The following is a 22,019-nucleotide window of genomic DNA, read 5'->3' on the forward strand; positions in this document are numbered from 1 at the left end:
ATAATTTGTTATCCTTTGTGCTATGCATAAAAAACCTTGTCTTATGAACATTAGTTTATCGTTTAAAAAATAATAAAAGTAAAGGAATGAAAAACATACAGAAAGAATGAACACATGTAAAACTTTGGCGAAAATGCCCATTTATGTCTGCAGGAATATATTCCAGAATTCATTGAACCTGTAAAAAAATAACAAGTGGGTACAGTACAGAACCTCACCAAATAAAAAATAGAATTCTCAGGTTTCTTATAGATTTTGCAAGTGTGAAATGAACTCAAACATTTAGTTAAACCATGAATGCTTTTTACGAGTTTATTTTAACACCCTTGAAGCATCACATCGCTTGGGACTCAAGATATCAAGACCGTATCCCCCTGTCTTTGATGTTTCAGCATTTTGCAAGGTACTTAACAAAGTTATGAGAAGGACGTGAAAGACGTTGAGACTGCCAAATGAGGAAAATTCTTTAGCAAGCAATAAGGCTCCTTGTTTACTGAACTCTGGCAGCACGTAGCTGTCAGTTACTTCGAGACTGCGTACTTTATTGTGTTTATTTGACCGTAAAACACTTGTCACGATGTCTCTGAAAACTCATTAAATAATCGCATCTTGAATATGAAGACGATGTGAATTTCGGGATTTTTAAACATAAAACAAAAACCATTTAATAAAGACAAACGCAACAAATGCGTGGGCATGTTTCGTGATGTTTGCCTAATCTGATTTATAACTAGTCTAACCAGAAATTTTAACAATATAAAGTGTATCAAATTGTTATATTTTGCCTATGTAAGAAGTCAACTTGAGTACAATTCTCCTGTCTGGAAGCCACATTATAATATACATGTACAAGCTGTTGAAAGAATACAAAACAAATTCTTACGTTTTATAAATTTTAAAATGGGTTTTCCAGCAATTATGTTGAACTACAACACTCTTTTAAATTATATGAATATGCTCAAATTGTTAGAGAGAAGAATTTTTATTATAATTTTTTTTGGTAAACATGATTTTTTTATGCATAGCACAAAGGGTAACAATTATTTTTATAAGCAATAATTATTAGCCTGAAACACTCATCCACATTGAAAAATCTCCTGATAAAAGATACGAGCTATGGCTTATAAGCCGCCATAGCTCAGTGGTCAGAGCTGTCGACAGGAAATCGAAAGGACACGGGTTCACGTCCCATTGGCGTCATGTATCTTTTATCAGGAGATTTTTCAATGTGGATGAGTGTTTCAGGCTAATAATTATTGCTTATAAAAATAGAAGAATTTTCACTGACTTGGTATTCAAAGATAATCAAAGGAAATCAGCGATTATTTTATCAGTACCAGCAACCAGTTTGTTATGAAGCTGAAGGGAAAGAGATGGGGAAGAGTAAGATAGGGGAGTACCTAGCTATTCAGATCTGGATACCAAACAGGGCCAAAGCTATTTCAATCAAAGCAACGTTTAGATTCTGAATGGTTGTCTAGCTTCTAATAAAGATCTGTGTTTGCTATCATACCATTTAAAAATGTCAGCTTAGGTGTCCCAAAACACCATCGTCATTAGTTGTTTATTGGGGCATAAATATTTTAGGGATAAAACAAAAAAGGACAAATGACGCTGACCTTGAATGCCCAGACAGTCGCTACGCCACTGATAATAATAAAAATCAAAATTACATCGGATGAGCGTCACTTAAAACACGTAATTTGTCGTGTTTATGAAGGTGTCCATGATATAAGACAGGTAGTCTTAATAAACAGTGTAAAACCTGTGATTCAGTATCCAGTAGCAATCGTGCCCAGCCATGGAATCACCTAAATATTACGGATAATCGGACAATATCATCCACTGTTAAGGTGGAACGGAGAGGTTTGACATCCATTATTATTTAAATTACATCAACGATCCACATTTAAGCTGGTATATTAATTAATTTGCGAATAAACGCGTATTTTATTAGAAAACCTTTGCGTTTTTTGTTATTTATATAAAGCAGGCTCTAGGGATTACATTTTGTGGGAATTATTTTTATTGCCTACATCCAATTGTTTTTGAGATTGGATATCGTCATTAGATTGTTGTTTTTTTGCTGTTGTCAATATAATCTTACTTATCGAATAACATGGTTTTTTGGAACTCTTACTAATATCATTATAAAAGATGTAAAACAGAATACGATTCAGTCGCGTCTAAGAATCGAACCTAGTACCTCTTCTTTGTCGGGAAGTGCTCTGACCACTGATCTTATTAGACCATTTCAACTTACATCATTTTTAACTATATCATACTTTGACTGAGAGCTACCAATATTATCTTCATTTTCTTAACGTATGTTTTTTTGGCTGCTATATTTTTTTAAAGATTATGAACCATGTTGTAGGAGGTAGAAAATACAGAGGTCGACACATCGTTCCACAGTGGGGGTGGTTTTATACAAATCTACACTTTTATTTTGAGAATGATATTTTGCAAATTTTATCTTACTTCAAAAACAATAATTTCATTTTGGGATGCATTAAAAAACTGTTATTCCTATTTGAAATTGATTGTAGGGCTGATATGACATTATTTTACGTCCAAGGGGATAGTTAATGTTTAGAATAATTTAATTATTAATTATTAGAATTTTATCGGTAGATAAATACAGGATGTATCAGCAAGTACTCGAAGGATTTTAACGTTATTTTATACGTCGTGTAGCAAAATGAAATCTACATATTTTACTCTAAATATGCTCAGGAAACGCTGGTTAGAATGCATCGGGTACCTACGGGCTGTTACACTCTGTATATATTATTACAGAAAATAGGTTCCTGTTGTATAATTGATGCAACAGATCTAGTTGTAATTTTAAGTTGAGTTGAAAACGGTAACCGGTTTGATATACGATCCGCCATTTTTCTTTACGATGGTGAGGATTCGACAAAAACCGTGGGCGGTATACCAAGAGCCCACTGATCCATATATTTGTATTGGGGGAGGTTAGAGTTTGATCAACCGGTATAGAGGCAACCAAATAAGCCAATATTGGAATTTAGGATGGGCAGGAATAAAGAAATTGACTGAGCGTTATTTTTTCTGTCTTCTTTCTTCTTGCCTCTTCTTACATTTCCTAGACTCTTCTTGGTATTCCTGGTTCATCTTGTCTCTTCTTGGCTCTTAATGTCTTGTCTTGTCTCTGATTATCACTTTTCATGACTTTATATCACTTTTTAGAAGTGTGTTGAATTTTCATTATGCCTCATCATGAGCTTGAGCTTAATATCGTTAGTAATAAAAAAAATCTTTTGGCTTGCATTAAATTTGATACGAAACGGTACCATTGTACCACCCCAGCCAGGAGCACTGTACTCCCGGTGAGACCGGTACACCAGAGGGCACTCCTTTGTTATGTCTCAGAACACGTGCGCTGAGGATGGGACGGAGGCAAGAGCTAATTGACTGATATACATGGCAATAAGCCAATATTGGAATTTAGGATGGCCAGGAAAAAAGGATGATTGAGCGTTGTTTTTTCTTTATACCTATCTTTCTTCTTCTTGCCTCTTTTTGGTTCCTCTTGTTCCTGCTTGTATCCTCTTGGCTCTTCTCGGCTCTCCTTGTATCTTCTTGTTTTTCTTTTCTCTCGACTCTTATTAGATCGCCTTGATGCGTTTTGACCTTCTTGCATCTTATCGCTCTTCTTGGCTCTTCATGGTTCTTGCTGGTTCTTCTTTTCTCTTCTTGTTTCTATTTGGCTCTTCTTGACTTTTCTTGGTTTTTCTGGTCTCTTCATGGCTCTTTTTCATTCTTCCTAGCTCTTCTTGTCTCTTATTGGCACTGCTTGGCTCTTCTTGACTCTTCTTGGCTCATCTTGGCTCTTCTTGCATCTTCTTGCCCCTTCTTGGCTCTTGTTGGCTCATCTTGGCTCTTTTCGCCCCTTCTCGGCATTCCTTGGTTTGCCTTGCCTCTTCTTTCACCTTCCCGCCCCTTCTTGCATCTTTATACATTTTCTCGCCTCTTCTTGGCTCTTGTTAGATCTTAGTAATCTTCACGTAGAGGGAACGACCGTCGCACCACTCACACCCCTCCTCACCCTCATTCACACATCGTCTCATGCGTCTTTCGCATATCTAGCAGCTCCTGGACTTAAGCACCCGATGAAACCGATCGTGCCATGCCTCCCTCGGACGTCTTGACTCCGCCTTCATTAACTCCCGGTTCATGTACTCTCCCGGCACCTACCTCCTCGCCGATCCATCACATTCACAAACCATCCCAGACAAAGGGCTTTGCCGAAAGGACCGAAACACAAGTCGAGTACGAACGGACCGCGCTGAAACGAATATGAACCATTTGCATCTTGGATCGTCTAGCGATCCACCGATTTTGTGCCCCCGCCTTGACGCTTAAATATTTATTATTAACCATTGGAGTGGTAGGTGTCAAATATATACATTCACCAAATTATTTAATCAATAACATTCCTCAAAATATTAACTAAAATACACATGAAACTGCTTACTGCGTTTTGAAGCCAATAAATCCACCTATATTTTTTCGTTTATACCATTTTTTTAGGTTTTATAAATATGGCGCATTATTACAAGCAATCATAACGTTACTGTAAAATGGCAAAAGATGCCAAAAAATTACTCCAGTGCATGTACAATGTACAAATCATCTAAAACAAAAACATAAATACTAAACAAAGTATAGCTTATTTGTTTATCCTTGGTTATGGTTGAAGAGGTCCCATAAATTTCCGAATAAATGACACTTGACACTTGAGAGGCCCTAAGTACATATCGGCTGCATTGGGGTGTTCTTTCTTTGTTTGCCTAACTTTTAAAAATTAATCGGTTTAAAACATTTTAACAATTGCAATGCGGCTAAACGATGATAACTACGCGCATTTCGCAAAATAAGAAGATAAGTACTATGTAAAACACGTCTATTGAACACTTTTCAGCAATCTCTTAACAAGAAAAACCACGTAAGAGGAAGCTACAAGCCAAAAATGTGTGTATTCTTTGTATACCTTATATTGTAGGTAATATGCATTCGTCATCATTCGGAATGTGGATATCCGCAAAGAGTGCAAGGCTGATGTAAGCGTAATGAGTAAGATTAAGAAAGGGACGCTTAGATGGTTTGGGCATGTAGAGCGAATGAGCGAAGATAGGAGTGTAAGGAGGATATATGATGCAAATGCAAATGGAAGCAGAAGTCGGGGACGCCCGAGGAAGACATGGCACGATCAAGTGAATCAGATACTCGAGTCGGGCCATGTCAAGAGTCAGAATAATAGAAGAGTATGTATGAGACGATGTATGAATGTGAATGAGGCAAGGAGTGTGTGCCAAGACCGAGTTGTTTGGCGGTCCGTCCTCTCTGCCTACCCCTGCGGGGAAACGGCGTGATGGTTACTTAGTTAGTTAGTTAGTTATGCATTCAAATCGCTTGACAAACGGAGTCTAGAAACGTTCGATTTTAAGCACAAATCTGGTTTTTATTTATTTTGAAAATAATGTTATAAGAAAGCAAAAAAGTTAATCAAGTGAAACTGTCACAGATAATCTTAGCTACAAAACTGTATTTTTTAAAAGTTGTTTCCTTTAAGCGTTCATACATTTCTATTGATAAAAAAAAATTTTAGTAGTTTACATTAAATGTAAACTACTAAAAATTTTTTTTTACTTTTTATTGACTAATTTATTTATTTATTTGTATTCTACTCAAGCGAAGCGATAGGAAAACCTTCAATTTATCTAAAGCATATTTATTGGTATTTATAATGGACACAAATTCGTTATAAAGATTAATCAAAATAGTGATTTGGCATTAAGCTTCGCCTTAAAAAGAGTAAACACACAAAAGCATTGAAAACGCGTCTGCTGCGAGTGCGACGGGGATCCACACACATGTCTTATTATTTATAATAATACTACAAAAAAAAATCCAGAACCTCGTCGTTACTTGGTGACTGACTTGATTCACCGTCGTTTACATGTTTATGCGCCATTAGGTCATTCGCCTTCTCTTCTCAGCCTTTTGTCAAATTAAAATGTATGTAAATATATTAAATTACCTGCTACAATTACCCTTGTAGTACCCGTGGTGCAATTTGACGGTGATAAAATAATGACATTTAGCGTAAAGGCGGTAAATGCAAAAACAGAAATCTGCCGTACCGACACATTACCGATCACATTACTGGGCTACAAGCCGCATAGACTCATCTACCTTGTGCAGAGATCGTCCTTACAGCAGTCGGTTTTTGTCGATTCCTTACTGACATGTGTGGCTGATTTAGTTTGGCATTTCTTTAATTAGTATGTAGCTAGTTTTCTACGAGTCTGATAGCCTTTGTAATGTATCCTTAACATTACACTGTTGATTGTTCCTTTCGCACATTCTGCCGAGCGTCTATAAATTAAATGGCAATAATAAAAAATGCACCGTGGCCCTCATTCAAGATTGAAGTTTTATGACTGCAACCCAGACACCCATTCCCAGCGAGATTTATGGTTCATTATCATTCAGATATACTTTAGACTGGTTCTGGCCAAGTTGCCAGACGGTATTAACGTGGTTTTATTTTCGTGAAACTTGCATTTTTCGTGTTTCGACCGATTGATTGAATGGTTTTATATTGAGCTTGATTATTCGGACGCCCCTCCTAATGGGTCAATTATAAGTCTGACGATCGAACCGACTCGCAGACCCTGTATATGTGCAGAGATATGGCAGACACACATATTGTACAGGGTGTACAAAGGCGAATTGTAAATATTGGTGCATATGTATACACCTGCGAAAGCGATGTCCGTGCGATGTGTAACTGAGAAACATCACATTGACTTGCTTCGCCGGGTATGCAGGTAGGTATTAATAATTGTAATTAGAGAGAAAAGAACACTGTGATGAAATTTAAATAGGTAGGTATTTGAATAGTTTTTACAGCTTTTCGAAAACTTCTATTTTTATAGTTTGTTGTTTTATTCAAAGTGAACTTATTATTATTATTTTTTTTAATGATCAATAATAATGTTCATAAGACAAGGTTTTTTATGCATAGCACAAAGGATAACAAATTATTATAAGCAATAATTAGTCGCCTGAAATATGCACATATATGAAATATAATATATTATTGCTCATAATAATTTGTTATCCTTTGTGCTATGCATAAAAAACCTTGTCTTAGGATGAACATTAGTTTATCATTAAAAATATATATATTTGACAAATCAAAATATTTCACCAACAAATTTAGATAGAATACGTCTCAACGCCATCTAGTAAAAAAATTAGCACTAACAAAGCCTTTCTTACAAAAATGAAGTTGGTTGTTTACAGGTGAAAAAATATAATAAGCAGTAATTGTCGATTGAAGTAGTAGTACATATTGAATTATTTGGCGTGTTGAAAGTAACCCGACGTAGCTCAGTGGTCCAGAGCACCTGACTGGACATCAGAAAGCACATGTTCAATTCCCGTCGGCGGCATTTATTTTTACTCGGGAGATATTTTCATTTTGTATGGATAATTCAGGCGACTAATTATTGCTTATTGTTTTTTTTAAATTAACTTTTTCATTTACCTGGAATGTTATTTTTTGATGTCGATAATTTTGATTTGTATGCATGCAATGCATCTGTGGAAGTAGATACTGTGTTCGATAAAACTCTAGTCGCGATAGGTGGAAATCTATAACTGGTACCAACGAGCGATTCCTGAGCTAAGTTTCAGAAAAAATATGTATGTAATTTTTCTCTCCGATGTCATTATGTCACCTGATTCAACCTTGCTGTTTCAATTCTGAATAGTGGTCTTACACTTGAAAGAATCGAAGGATGGAGGCTTTTACATGTATACATTTTTTAGGTAAGTTGTTCAGGAGTACAATAATAAATGTATAAGCAGGTACAATAAAAGTTTACACGAAGAGTTCTGTTGTGCAAAGGAGTTAAATAATTGTAAGTAATGGCCAGAGTACAAAATAAATACATACGGTACTATGAAAGAAGTTACAGAGCAATGTGTTGTAGTTGTGTTGATATTTATGAAAATAAAGATGAACAGTTTGTTGTAAAGCATATTTGTATTCAAAAAATCTTTATTACGCCAGATTGGGTGTTTTACAGAACATGGCTAATTTAATACAGCTATTGAAGGTGCATACGAAGAAGTATGAAATATAAATTGAGTTGGGAAATTTCGTTAAAAAAATATAATTTTTTCGCAATCAGCCTCAAAATATCTACATTTGTAAATTATTGTAATGTGTTTGTATATTTAATAAAAATAAAAAATAAATCATAAAGGTGAGTGTACCGTGTAGGTGCCGCTAAAACTCAAAAACGAGTCCCGGTATGATCAAGGGAGTTATATGGTGTGATAGCCCTCTGTCCCCCATCCATGAAGATGGTTCCCGTTTAAACCTAAAGCGTGTGCTTTTGAAGACATAAGGGCTGGAAGTTTCACCCTTTATAAATTTCTAGAACAGTCCAGAACATTCGAGAGCATTCCACAACATTTCACAACATTCCAGAACATCCCGGAACTTTCTGGAGTGTTGTGGAATGTGTGGAATTATACTCCAGGTTGCTTCTCACCAACTCATTTTAAAGGAATTATCCTCTAGGTTGCTTCTCACCAACCCATTTCAAAGGAATTATACTCTAGGTCAGGGGTTCCCAAACTTTTTTCAACTGTGACCCCCTTGGGAAGTTGCCATATTTTTGCGACGCCCCCCCCCCCCCCCCCCGGTGACAAAAAATCTAAGCCCCCCGCCGCTCATTTGTACCAAGCGTAGTATTTTGAAGCCCCCCCCCTGAACGGGTCACGTAGTATGGGTACGTTACCTAATAACAATTTGTCCGAAAAACTTCAAATAGTATATAAATTTTTTATTAGAAAATAAAGAACACAACATAAAAACAAAAATGGAAGCAAACAAAAAAGATAAAAAAGCATTTTTTTTTCTTTGGTATTAATGAGAAGGATGTGCTTGCTTTTCTGAGCATAGTTTCTCAAAACGAGGTTGAAGTTTCGAAATCGCCACTCTAGTCTCTGTCTCTAAATTTATTTTTGATCTGTACTTATTCTTAATTACTGCGACTGCAGAGAAACCTGTCTCACACAAGTATGATGTCGCAAACTGTAATAAAACCCTTAACGCTGCAGTGCTGATGGAACGATATTCTCGCTATAAAGATTGCCTCACGACGCCCCTGGGATGATCCCGCGGCGCCCCGGGGCGTCGCGACTCACAGTTAGGGAAGCCCTGCTCTAGGTTGCTTCTCACCAACCCATTTTAAAGGAATTCATTAATTTAAAAATTTCCACAGCCCTAAAAAAAAACACAAATATTTCATGGTCTTGTTAGCTATTTCATTTATATAAGGAACAAAATTTACCAAGGTCCTTAATTTGCTACACTCTTTTTAGGAAATTGCTGTTGATACATAATGGGATTTTGTTAAGGGAAAAAAATTAAGGTTTGAAATTTTTCAATATTTAGGAACAGTTCATTACGGGTACTTTGTAGCCTCACAACAGTCATTGAGATTAGAAATAGTTTTGTAAATTTTAAGAACATCAGCAAATAGGAGTATCATCACTCCATCAAAAACAGTAGTTATGTTGTTGATAAACAAGGAAAACAATACTGGTCCCAAATATGACCCCTGTGGAACGGAAAAGATTTCAAACTGCAAAGTGTGAATTGAGTTTAACTGATATTTTTCTTTTGTGCAGATAACTTTCAAACGAATATTTCCCGTTACTCCAAGTAATGAATAAGTTGTGAAATAACACAAATAAAATTTACTTCCACATGCCGAAATTTGAACCCACGACCTCCCCATTACTAGTCGATTACTAGACGTCAGACGTCAACTCCAATGATTTCACCTACACTCAACCAACATTATGATACGGAGCTGCCGAGCGAACTTTGTCTTGAACAGCATCAGTGTTACCAAGTCAGCTATTTGACAATTAGATTTTTTTAGATATTCCAGCTCCTTATTTTACACGAAACTTTACTTATTCACGTGAAACGATGATTTAAAGTTATTTACTGTTAAATGTAGCTATAGTTTTGTGGCTTCCATTAGAAACATTGTAATATTGTTTAAACCTCTGATTTCCTTATCCCTCACCCATTATACGGCTCTCTGAAATCTGTGTTTTCCTATTTCTTTAACAATTTTACTCTTCTCACTTGAAAAACTGCCGACTCCTGCACAAAAACATAAAAATTAATGTGTGTGGGCGTGGCCTAACTCACGATATTAATAGTCATAATAATATATGTAATCTATAATTGGATAATTATCGTTTTTGTGAAAATTTGTTCACTGATGAATTTTAAGATAATGTCAATTAAACAACTCGATTTAAAAAAAAAAGTGGGTGTGTCAAGCCTACGCAAGACAGAAGTGAAACTTCTAGTATTCCTCTCTCTCTATTTTCAAATTAACCGTATGAACCACAATCAATTACGTATTTCACTCGTATTACACTCACGACGCAGTATACTAACCAAGCAGCTGATGCTTGGCGTGGCGCAGTTCGCTGGTGTCTGAGAGAGAGGAAAGAAGAGAAGAGAGAGAACGTTCGTGAGCGGCTCCCCCACCTCAACAAGCGCATATGGTGAGAGAGGGACAGTGAACGGTGAGCGGTGGTGGGGGTACCCGCATTTTCGTGTCGATCCTGACTCGGTTTTACTCCGTCCCCGAAAATCCATTACGCGCCTAAAGAAGTTTCACTTCAAAAAACTTCTTTGCATTCATAAATACAATACACAACAAACGCGCACATTAAAAACACTAGATTTTAAATGTTCAAAAACATATCCAACAAGCAACTACGAATACAACATTTGGACAAAACTAAACTCTACAACCAAAATTCCACTCTCCTTTAGAAGTAACAAAAACACAAACAAAATTTTAAAATTCAAATTAAAGCTGAAAACAAAACATAAATATGAAATAGAAAACATACTAAAACCATATACAGACTGAAAAAGAAACTACTCAATCGCACTGAAAAAGACACTACTTTTAATATTTATTATTCTTCATATAATTAAATTCTAATATGTACCTAATGAAATTCTCAGTACGAGCGATTCCAGTGAGCATATCATTGTCCTAATTTATAACACAAATTAAAAGATTTAGTAATATAATAGTATCTTGCATATCTAAGAATGTAGCCGTTTCAAATTTGTGGACAAATCTTAATATTTATATTTTTGAAGATGGCCATCAATAAATAATGGATTGTCTATTTACCTTTAGTTTTATTGACTGACTTTAGAATAATTATTGGTTCCTTGTCTACCCGAACGTTGAATTCTCTTAGTAATAATGGAATTTTTTTGACATATATCCACATTTCATAAGGTTTCGAAAAAGACTGTTGAACTGATGAACTCGGGTGGAGCTAGGTAGTAACAAATACTGTGTTTAGGTATCGCTACCAAAGTTGAGTCCAACACAGTACCCAGACAGATGAATTGCTTGCATACATCATGTTCCAAAACTTGTTATTCGACTTCAGAAAACCAAATTCTACTAAAAACGAAAAAAATGTATTTTTTTTATTAAACGCACTAGAAACATTTTTGAATGCACTATTACAAAAGCTTTAAGATTTGTCTGATCGTATTCACTTGTCCCTTTCTCGCTAGTTAAGATTAGTAGGCGCAAGCACGAGCAAGTGCTGTTTCTCATTGAAGTTTTGCAAAGACATTACTGTCGGAAGTAAATATATATGCACCAATACTCACAATTCTAAGTTTGTGTTGTTTGGATCAACTTTGATTGTACTACCCATAGGTATTGTTATATTTAGTAAAAAATAAAAATAAAATAATGTACTATTTACGAGGTAGTTAGATTATTGGGAGCGAGAAGATAGGAAAGGTTGAACTCAGCGATTACTCTCTCGAATCTCTGCTTTTATACTCTTCTCAGGGTTTTGGGTTCAGGCAATCTCTCAAGGAATCATCTCAATTGAAAATACTACTTACAGATGTATTACTGATGTACCATTTATTGGAAACATAGTTATGCATATTATTACTGGATAATTTTAACCTATTGCATTGAACAAATCTAGTGTGGAAGTTACAGGCTCTGTGAGATTATTTTAATAGTATCATTTTTTCTTACTGGTGTGAAATTGATGAGACGCCCTGGTTAATGTTCAGGGCTCGATGTGATGTTTGATCTTTTGAGATATTTGCATTCCCCTATAACCTATACGAGCATTATTTGACGTATATGTATTCCTCTATCACTTATAAAAATATCACACCCCCCATGAATACGATTATCTTTTGATTTATTTGCATGCCCCATGAAATTTACAACTTTTTACAAATTTCTTTAGAGTTCTTTGCACATCCCTTTGACCAATAGGAGATTCCTTTAATTTATTTGCAATCCATATAATCTGTACGATTTTTTAAATTTATTCGCATTCTCCCACGACCTACACAAGTACCTATTGAGTTATTTGGAAATCCCCGAAGACCTATATGATTATCTTTTGAGTTATTTGCATGCCCTATGACCTATACAATTTTTTAGAGTTAGGTATTTGCATACCCCCATGACCTATATAAGTATCTTTTGAATTATTTGCAATCCATATAATCTGTACAATTTTTTGAAGTTATTCGCATTCTCCCACGACCTACGCAAGTATCTATTGAGTTTTTTTTTTTTTTTTAATTTTTTTTTTTTTTATATATACAATAATATTATTATTGGGTTTATAAAAACAGTTTATTTTTAAACAAGTTCTGTTGTGTAATTATTATTACGCGTGACAGCTGTTTCGCCCTCTAAATGCATTATCAAACTGTGGGTAGCCCACTTACAGACGATACATTTATATTATTTCTAGGTAGGTATTTTAATTTCAATTACTGATTTCTTAATTGATTTCTGTGTAAAAATGTTAGAAATTATTGATGGTTATTACCCTAGTAAAGTTTCCCCAATTAGTGTAATGTTTAAATTTGACTGAATGTCTTAATGTTAGTTATTCCCAAACGATGACTCATAGGGTTATTTTAATAGTATAATTAAGTACTTCAATGTGCACTCGTATTTGCACTAGGTTTGAAGATATCTAGTAGGGGTGAACGAATTATATTGGTTTGTTCATTAATTAGAATAGCTTTTGGACTATTAGAATTTTTGTTAATTTAAACAAAACAACATAAACAGCGTTATGGTTAGCTGTTTATGTTGGACAAACGGGCCGGTCCTTTAACACTAAGTTCAAAGAACATATAAGATCTTTTAAAAATAATAATAAAATACAATCTCAATTTGCCAAACATCTCCTAGATGAAAATCACTCACTTAATGATAATAATAAACCAACTCCGTTACACGTACAAAATAAAGGCCGTAAACTGTATCTTTTAGAGCAGTTAGAAATTAACAAAAATTCTAATAATCCGAAAGCTATTCTAATTAATGAACAAACCAATATAATTCGTTCACCCCTACTAGATATCTTCAAACCTAGTGCAAATACGAGTGCACATTGAAGTACTTAATTATACTATTCAAATAACCCTATGAGTCATCGTTTGGGAATAACTAACATAACGACATTCAGTCAAATTTAAACATTACACTAATTGGGGAAACTTTACTAGGGTAATAACCATCAATAATTTCTAACATTTTTACACAGAAATCAATTAAGAAAAAAGTAATTGAAATTAAAATACCTACCTAGAAATAATATAAATGTATCGTCTGTAAGTGGGCTACCCACAGTTTGATAATGCCTTTAGAGGGCGAAACAGCTGTCACGCGTAATAATAATTACACAGCAGAACTTGTTTAAAAATAAACTGTTTTTATAAACCCAATAATAATATTATTGTATATATAAAAAAAATAAAAAAATAAAATGGAGTTCTACAAATTAAACTTAATAACAATAAATAATCTATTGAGTTATTTGCAAATCCCCCAAGACCTATATGATTATCTTTTGAGTTATTTGCATGCCCTATGACCTATACAATTTTTTAGAGTTATTTACATACTCCCATGACCTATATAAGTATCGTTTGAATTATTTTCCCACCCCCACGACATATACGATTATATTTTGAATTATTTGCATACCCTATGACCTGTACAAATTTCTTTTGAGTTCTTCGCACACCCCTTTGACCTATACGAGATTCCTTTAATTTATTTGCAATCCATATAATCTGTACGATTTTTTAAAGTTATTCGCATTCTCCCACGACCTACACAAGTATCTATTGAGTTATTTGCAAATCCCCCATGACCTATACGATGACCGGTCAGTGGTTGAGTGGGCATAAGGCTTGGGTCTCACCCGAGCGTCGCGTGTTCGATTCCTCGTCTGGCTAAGTCCTCCATCACAACACAAGCAACATTTTCGGCTTTCTGCGGTGGTAGTAGGAGATTTTCAAACATTGTTGGGTTATTCGTAACCCGGGAACGTTTGTCTTTCTTTTAATAAATTTTTTTTATTTTTATTTATTTACATGCCCCATGACCTATACAATTTGTTCGAGTTATTTGCATACCCCCATGACCTATATAAGTATCTTTTTAACTATTTTCCCACCTCCACGACCCATACGATTATATTTTGAGTTATTTGCATGCTTTATGAGCTGTAAAAATTTATTTCGAGTTATTTATTATATTGCAATTAGCCATCTCTCTAAGTTTCCGAAATAGATGAATAAATGCGTATCTTTGGCGTTATTTGCATACCCTATGACCTGTACAAATTTCTTAAGAGTTTTTTGCACACCCTTTTGACCAATAGGAGATTCCTTTAATTTATTTGCAATCCATATAATCTGTACGATTTTTTAAAGTTATTCGCATTCTCCCGCGACCTACACAAGTATCTATTGAGTTATTTGCAAATCCCCCATGACCTATACGATTATCTTTTGAGTTATTTGAATGCCCTATGACCTATATAATTTTTTCGAGTTATATGCATACCCCCATGACCTATATAAGAATCTTTTGAGTTATTTGAATGCCCTATGACCTATATAATTTTTTCGAGTTATTTGCATACCCCCATGACCTATATAAGAATCTTTTGAGTTATTTTTCCACCCCCACGACCTATACCATTATATTTTGAGTTATTTGTATGCTTTATGACCTTTAAAAATTTATTTCGAGTTATTTATTATATTGCAATTAGCCATCTCTCTAAGTTTCCGAAATAGATGAATAAATGCGTATCTTTTGAGTTATTTGCATACCCTATGACCTGTAAAAATTTCTTAAGAGTTTTTTGCACAGCCCTTTGACCAATAGGAGATTCCTTTAATTTATTTGCAATCCATATAATCTGTACGATTTTTTAAAGTTATTCGCATTCTCCCGCGACCTACACAAGTATCTATTGAGTTATTTGCAAATCCCCCATGACCTATACGATTATCTTTTGAGTTATTTGAATGCCCTATGACCTATATAATTTTTTCGAGTTATTTGCATACCCCCATGACCTATATAAGAATCTTTTGAGTTATTTGAATGCCCTATGACCTATATAATTTTTTCGAGTTATTTGCATACCCCCATGACCTATATAAGAATCTTTTGAGTTATTTTTCCACCCCCACGACCTATAACATTATATTTTAGTTATTTGCATGCTTTATGACCTTTAAAAATTTATTTCGAGTTATTTATTATATTGCAATTAGCCATCTCTCTAAGTTTCCGAAATAGATGAATAAATGCGTATCTTTTGAGTTATTTGCATACCCTATGACCTGTAAAAATTTCTTAAGAGTTTTTTGCACAGCCCTTTGACCAATAGGAGATTCCTTTAATTTATTTGCAATCCATATAATCTGTACGATTTTTTAAAGTTATTCGCATTCTCCCGCGACCTACACAAGTATCTATTGAGTTATTTGCAAATCCCCCATGACCTATACGATTATCTTTTGAGTTATTTCAATGCCCTCATACATGACCCCACCGAGAGACAGCCTGGGTTCTCACTGCCTCGCAAAACCTGGTCCGCCATCAATAGGTTAAGGTGCTCCCATAGCCGCTGTGCCCACATGATGCACAGATGGGGCCTTAAAGAGTCGGCGATGTGTGAATGTGGTGCGGTGCAGACTACCGAACATGTGGTTAACGAATGCCCGCTCCATTCATTCCCCGGCGGGATTGATGAGGTTCACATGGCGACGCCTGAGGCCCTAAAATGGCTCGCAGATCTAGATGTCCCCCTCTGACCCCCCACCATACGAAAGAAGAAGAAGAAGAATGCCCTATGACCTATATAATTTTTTCGAGTTATTTGCATACCCCCATGACCTATATAAGAATCTTTTGAGTTATTTGAATGCCCTATGACCTATATAATTTTTTCGAGTTATTTGCATACCCCCATGACCTATATAAGAATCTTTTGAGTTATTTTTCCACCCCCACGACCTATACCATTATATTTTGAGTTATTTGTATGCTTTATGACCTTTAAAAATTTATTTCGAGTTATTTATTATATTGCAATTAGCCATCTCTCTAAGTTTCCGAAATAGATGAATAAATGCGTATCTTTTGAGTTATTTGCATACCCTATGACCTGTAAAAATTTCTTAAGAGTTTTTTGCACAGCCCTTTGACCAATAGGAGATTCCTTTAATTTATTTGCAATCCATATAATCTGTACGATTTTTTAAAGTTATTCGCATTCTCCCGCGACCTACACAAGTATCTATTGAGTTATTTGCAAATCCCCCATGACCTATACGATTATCTTTTGAGTTATTTGAATGCCCTATGACCTATATAATTTTTTCGAGTTATTTGCATACCCCCATGACCTATATAAGAATCTTTTGAGTTATTTGAATGCCCTATGACCTATATAATTTTTTCGAGTTATTTGCATACCCCCATGACCTATATAAGAATCTTTTGAGTTATTTTCCCACCCCCACGACCTATACCATTATATTTTAGTTATTTGCATGCTTTATGACCTTTAAAAATTTATTTCGAGTTATTTATTATATTGCAATTAGCCATCTCTTTACGTTTCCGAAATATATGAATAAATGCGTATCTTTTAAGTTATTTGCATACCCTATGACCTGTACAAATTTCTTTTTGGTGTATTTGCGAATCTTTTGACTTTTACGAGTACTTCGTGAGTATGAAGAAATAGTAACAACTCTCCACCAAGCGCTTCATCCAGTTTTCAAGTATCTTGTATCAAGTACCTTGTGCCAAGTGCCGGTCCCGATTTGCAGCAGCAAGACTGTAAGGTCTCCATTAATCACCCACTGGCGCAGCGTTGCGGTATTGCAACAAACGTACGTTATTATTATTTTGTGTGTCGTATCTGCTGCCACTGGCTTTTATAAATATTATATAATATGTACCATTTCATATAACCAGTTTTGATTTCTGTTATTTAGCTATTTTTGGACTAAAGGATGACAATTGTTTTATTTAGATATTGGAATGCATCTTTAATTTAACTAAAAAATATATATATTTTTTAAAGAAAATTTACGTTGGATGATACATTTTGCTAATGTGTATGTATTTCATTAATGTAAGATATGTGTGGAGAGAGATTAGGGGGTGGAAGTTTAAAATGTATGGGTGTGTAGTTGAAATTTATTGCAGTTGCTAGGGTAAATAGAGTTATTTGTATTATTTTTTTGGTAAGCTAATGTTTAAGACAAGATTTTTTATGCATAGCACAAAGGGTAACAATTATTTTACAAGCAATAATTATAAGCCTGAAACACTCATCCACATCGAAAAATTTCCTGATAAAAGATACATGACGCCAACGGGACTTGAACCCGTGTCCTTTCAATTTCCAGTGAGAGAGTTAGCACTTACAATGCATTTCTCATATAAAATAAAGTTGGTTGTTTTCAGGTGAAAAAAATGTAACAAGCAGTAATTGTTGAATGAAACACTAGTATATATTGAATTATTTCGCGGATAAGAGATAAGCCGCCATAGCTCAGTGGTCAGAGCTGTCAACCGGAAATCGAAAGGACACGGGTTCAAGTCCCGTTGGCGTCATGTATCTTTATCAGGAGGTTTTTCAATGTGGATGAGTGTTTCAGGCTAATAATTATTGATTGTAAAATAAGAGTTATTTGTGTTTTGAAAGTATGGAGGGGAGTTTCTTTTTTTAGGATATTCTGAAGAAGGTTGAAGTTTTTGGGAGCTAGGTAGGTGAATTGTATTTGTGCTGATCTAGTTTGAAGTTTAGGTACATTGTAGTGTCGTTTGGTTAAACTTCTGGTGGTGTGATTGTGTTGTACGAGTGTTTTTTTATTGTATTTGTACAAGAAATTTGTTGGCATAAATTGTAAATGGAGTTGACGTATATTTAAGTCACTATACTCAATAAAAAGTCGGATTGAGGAATATCTTCCTCACTAGTCGCCATTTTTTGAGCTTTTTGCAGAGGATCAACAATAGTTTGAGCACATCCACCCCTAATGATGATACCGTTTGCTAATATGGATGGGCACGGAGCGTAGTACACTGATTTAAGTGCTGTAGGAGTGAGGATATTTCTAAGAGTTCGAAACACATAAGATAGCTTGCAAATGCAGGAAGTTAGGCTAACTATGTGCTGATCCCAACGAAATTAACATCAGTTCCTTGTTTATTGTGCCACCAATAATAAAACTTATTTTTACTTATAGTCATTTCTGTTCCAGGTGGCATCTGCTGGGCGTCCATGGATCGAAACGGACGCTGCACAGAGCTGACGGCGGAGAAGACAAGCAAGGAGCAGTGCTGTGCCGCGGGGCAGGGGCCCGGAGCCGCGTGGAGCCCCGAAGATCTGGAGCCGGGGGTGCTCTTCTTCTGGCGCGCTCTGGGCGGCGGGGTGCCGTGCACGGGCTGCCGAGGTGAGCCCCCAAACCCTTGTGTACTTACCTGCTTTGGATGGATGAGAGCTGCAAGAGTATAGGCATAATACTAATGAATGAGTGAAAGGGACTGTGGATGGGTGAAGGACGCAGAAGGATTGGTATACCTGTAGACATTTGTGGGAGGGAATGTGATATAATATTTCTGGTCTTTTATGGATAATAATTTATTAAAAATTAAAAACATTTCTATTAGACTTGAGATCTCCTAACACAATTTTATCACTGTACATTCTAAGCGAAAATTTTTTATTTACTTTTAATGTAAGATTTCAAAATTTTGTCATATTCAATTATAATTATTTTAAATAATAAAAAAGGAAAACACTTTGGTAAGTTTTTAGATTCTCACGGCCAAAAGCATTTTTGTTGTTTGTTTTTGGGGTGTTATGCCGTGTTGCGCTAACTCCTTCTTTAGCCGACGTTTCCGGACAGCGTTGCAGTGTCCATCATCAGGGCAGATCCGGTAGATCGTAAACATCTTCGGATCTACCGGATCTGCCCTGATGATGGACACTGCAACGCTGTCCGAAACGTCGGCTAAAGAAGGAGTTAGCGCAACACGGCATAACACCCCAAAAACAAACAACAAAAAAGGAAAACACTTTGTTTAAAGTCACTTTATTGTAACAGAGTGACTTTAAACAAGGTGTTTTCCTTTTTTATTATTTAAAATGTCAAGTCACAATGTGTTTGCTTCTTTTGAAAAATTTATAATTATTTTGTAGAAGCGTTCAATTAAATGTCACTAAACTCTGTGCATTTTCCGATTTCAAAAAGTATTTATATGAAATTCCATCGATAGAAAAAAACATCTATTTCTGTTATTTAACTTGTTATAGGTATGAACAAATGCTCAGAGTTTCTTTAAATGCTACTTAAGACATTTATCGAGAGATATTTGCTCTATTTTAAATAAGTTATACTTTATTAAATATTTTCGGTTAATCCGAAATAATCGTTTTTTTACGATTACAAAATTACGAAACATATTAAAAAGAAAAACAAAACTCTACCTAGGTACCAAAAATCATTTTTAAAATATGAAAATAAACATGTTATCCTATCGTATAAATGGGTAATAAATGAGTAAATGTTAAAATTAATTGTTTTAGGTTTATTAAGTTCAATATAGTATTATTTAAATAAATAAATTGCTTTAATTGTAGAGACCTGCCTCGGCGTGCAGTGCGGTGCCGGGCGTCGCTGCGCGCTTCGGCGCGGGCGGCCGCGCTGCGTGTGCGCCCCTCGCTGCGGGGGCGGGCGTGCCGGGCCCGTGTGCGGCACGGACGGGCGCTCCTACCGCTCGCTGTGCCGCCTGCGTAAGCGCGCGTGCCGGCGGCGTGCCCGCGACCTTAGCCTGGACTACTACGGACATTGCCAAAGTAAGACTATATTTTCAATATTTATATCGATAAAAATCAACCTCACTACGGCTTAGCCTGTATTGAGGCTTACAATTTACATTTGAGTGAAGCAAACACAGAGTAATCACAAACATAAAGTAATATTACATACAAACACTTCAAAAAAAAAGAAAAAATATGTATTGGATGAGTTATCAGATGGGTAATTTGAAAGTATATTGTAACAATATTTGAACCGTAACTAATCATTAATCATTATTCAAAAGAAGATACAAAGTAGATAATAAAGACAGCTAGGGTGACTTTCAGTTCTTAGCAAATTGGATTTCAGTTTGATAAATGACAAAATATTAAGACAATCATCTGTCGAAACAAGTGGAGATGCTACTAGTGAAATAATAGAAACAATGTTAAGAAAAAGTAACATAGTGAGTATGTAGTACAGAGAAAGAGAAGAAGGAAAAATAGTTAATAATAAGGCAATCACATGATTTTAAAACCATGACGCCGTATTTAGAGGAAGCTACACGCCAAAATCCGTATTTTCTTGGTATACCTTTTATATTGTAATATGCATTAAAATCGCTTCACAAGCGGAGTCTAGAAACGTTCGATTTCAAGCACAAAACTATTTTGTAAATAATTTTATAAGAAAGCAAACAAGTTAATGAAGTGAAACTGTCACAGATAATCTTAGATATAATACTGTATTTTTTTAAGTTGTTTCTTTGATGCGTTCATATATTGCAAATAAATATATTTTTTTAGTAGTTTACATTTATATTTTTTGTTAAGTTATTAATTTTTTATTTGTATTCTACCCAAAGGAAACGACAGGAAAAGCATTAATTTATCTTACGCGTTCATACATTTCTATTTAAAAAAAAAGAAATTTTAGCAGTTTTCATTTATATTTGTTATTGAATGATTTATTTTTATTCTATTCTACTCTAGCGAAACGATAGTAAAACCTTCAATTTATCTAAAGCGTATTTTTTTAGTATTCATAATGTACACCAATTCGTTATAAAGATTAATCAAAATATTGATTTAGCATTAAACTTCGCCTTAACTTATAGCTAACAAAATTAGCAAATGATATTTTTTTTATATTCGAGGCTGTTTATAAAGAGGTCTTTACTGTCACTTTGTATTTTGAATCAAGTACCTACCAACTTAAAAATACACAAGTAGGAAATGACGTTTCGAGCTGAAAACGAGTAGGTACTATTCGAAATCATTTATTCTTATATTCTCCTTTTTCAGTAAGTACTTACTCAATATTTTATTTCATCTTTCCCAAGGTACGTGCGCGCGCATCCGCTGCGGTGGCGGGCGCCACTGCCTCGTGGACCAGGACTCGCGCACCCATTGCGTGCGCTGCGCGCGCACGTGCCCTCACGCCGTGCACGCGGTCAAGGCGGCGGCGGAGTTCGAGAGCGGGCTGGTCGCTGCCGACGGCGAGCACGAGGAGAAAGCGCTGTGCGGCGCGGACGGGATCACCTACCCCTCAGCGTGCCACCTCAGGGCGGCTGCCTGCAGAAAGGGGAAGAGCATCCCCGTGGCGTACAGGGGGCCCTGCAATCGTGAGTATTTTTAAATTCATATTTTGTTAAAGTTTAATCATTTTTCTACATTAGATACATTTTCTTTGAACTGCTATGTATATTTTAACCCTCGATCAC

At 35.4% G+C, this 22,019-nt stretch overlaps 1 protein-coding gene across 2 annotated transcripts in view; it reads left to right on the forward strand.

Annotated features, from left to right (window-relative positions):
* The window catches only part of Fs (Follistatin), a 234,595-nt gene that overhangs the window by 116,417 nt on the left and 96,159 nt on the right, over positions 1-22,019 (forward strand). For both annotated transcript variants that reach the window (XM_089638912.1, XM_089638913.1), the window contains exons 2-4: positions 18,755-18,946; positions 20,137-20,352; positions 21,639-21,920. In XM_089638912.1, coding sequence (XP_089495038.1) covers positions 18,755-18,946; positions 20,137-20,352; positions 21,639-21,920 — 690 coding nt within the window. The remainder of the gene's footprint in view (positions 1-18,754; positions 18,947-20,136; positions 20,353-21,638; positions 21,921-22,019) is intronic.

This window comes from Hesperophylax consimilis, chromosome 13 (genome assembly GCF_061612785.1).
Source record: "Hesperophylax consimilis isolate HC1 chromosome 13, BYU_Hcon_1.0, whole genome shotgun sequence".
Taxonomy (NCBI): domain Eukaryota; kingdom Metazoa; phylum Arthropoda; class Insecta; order Trichoptera; family Limnephilidae; genus Hesperophylax; species Hesperophylax consimilis.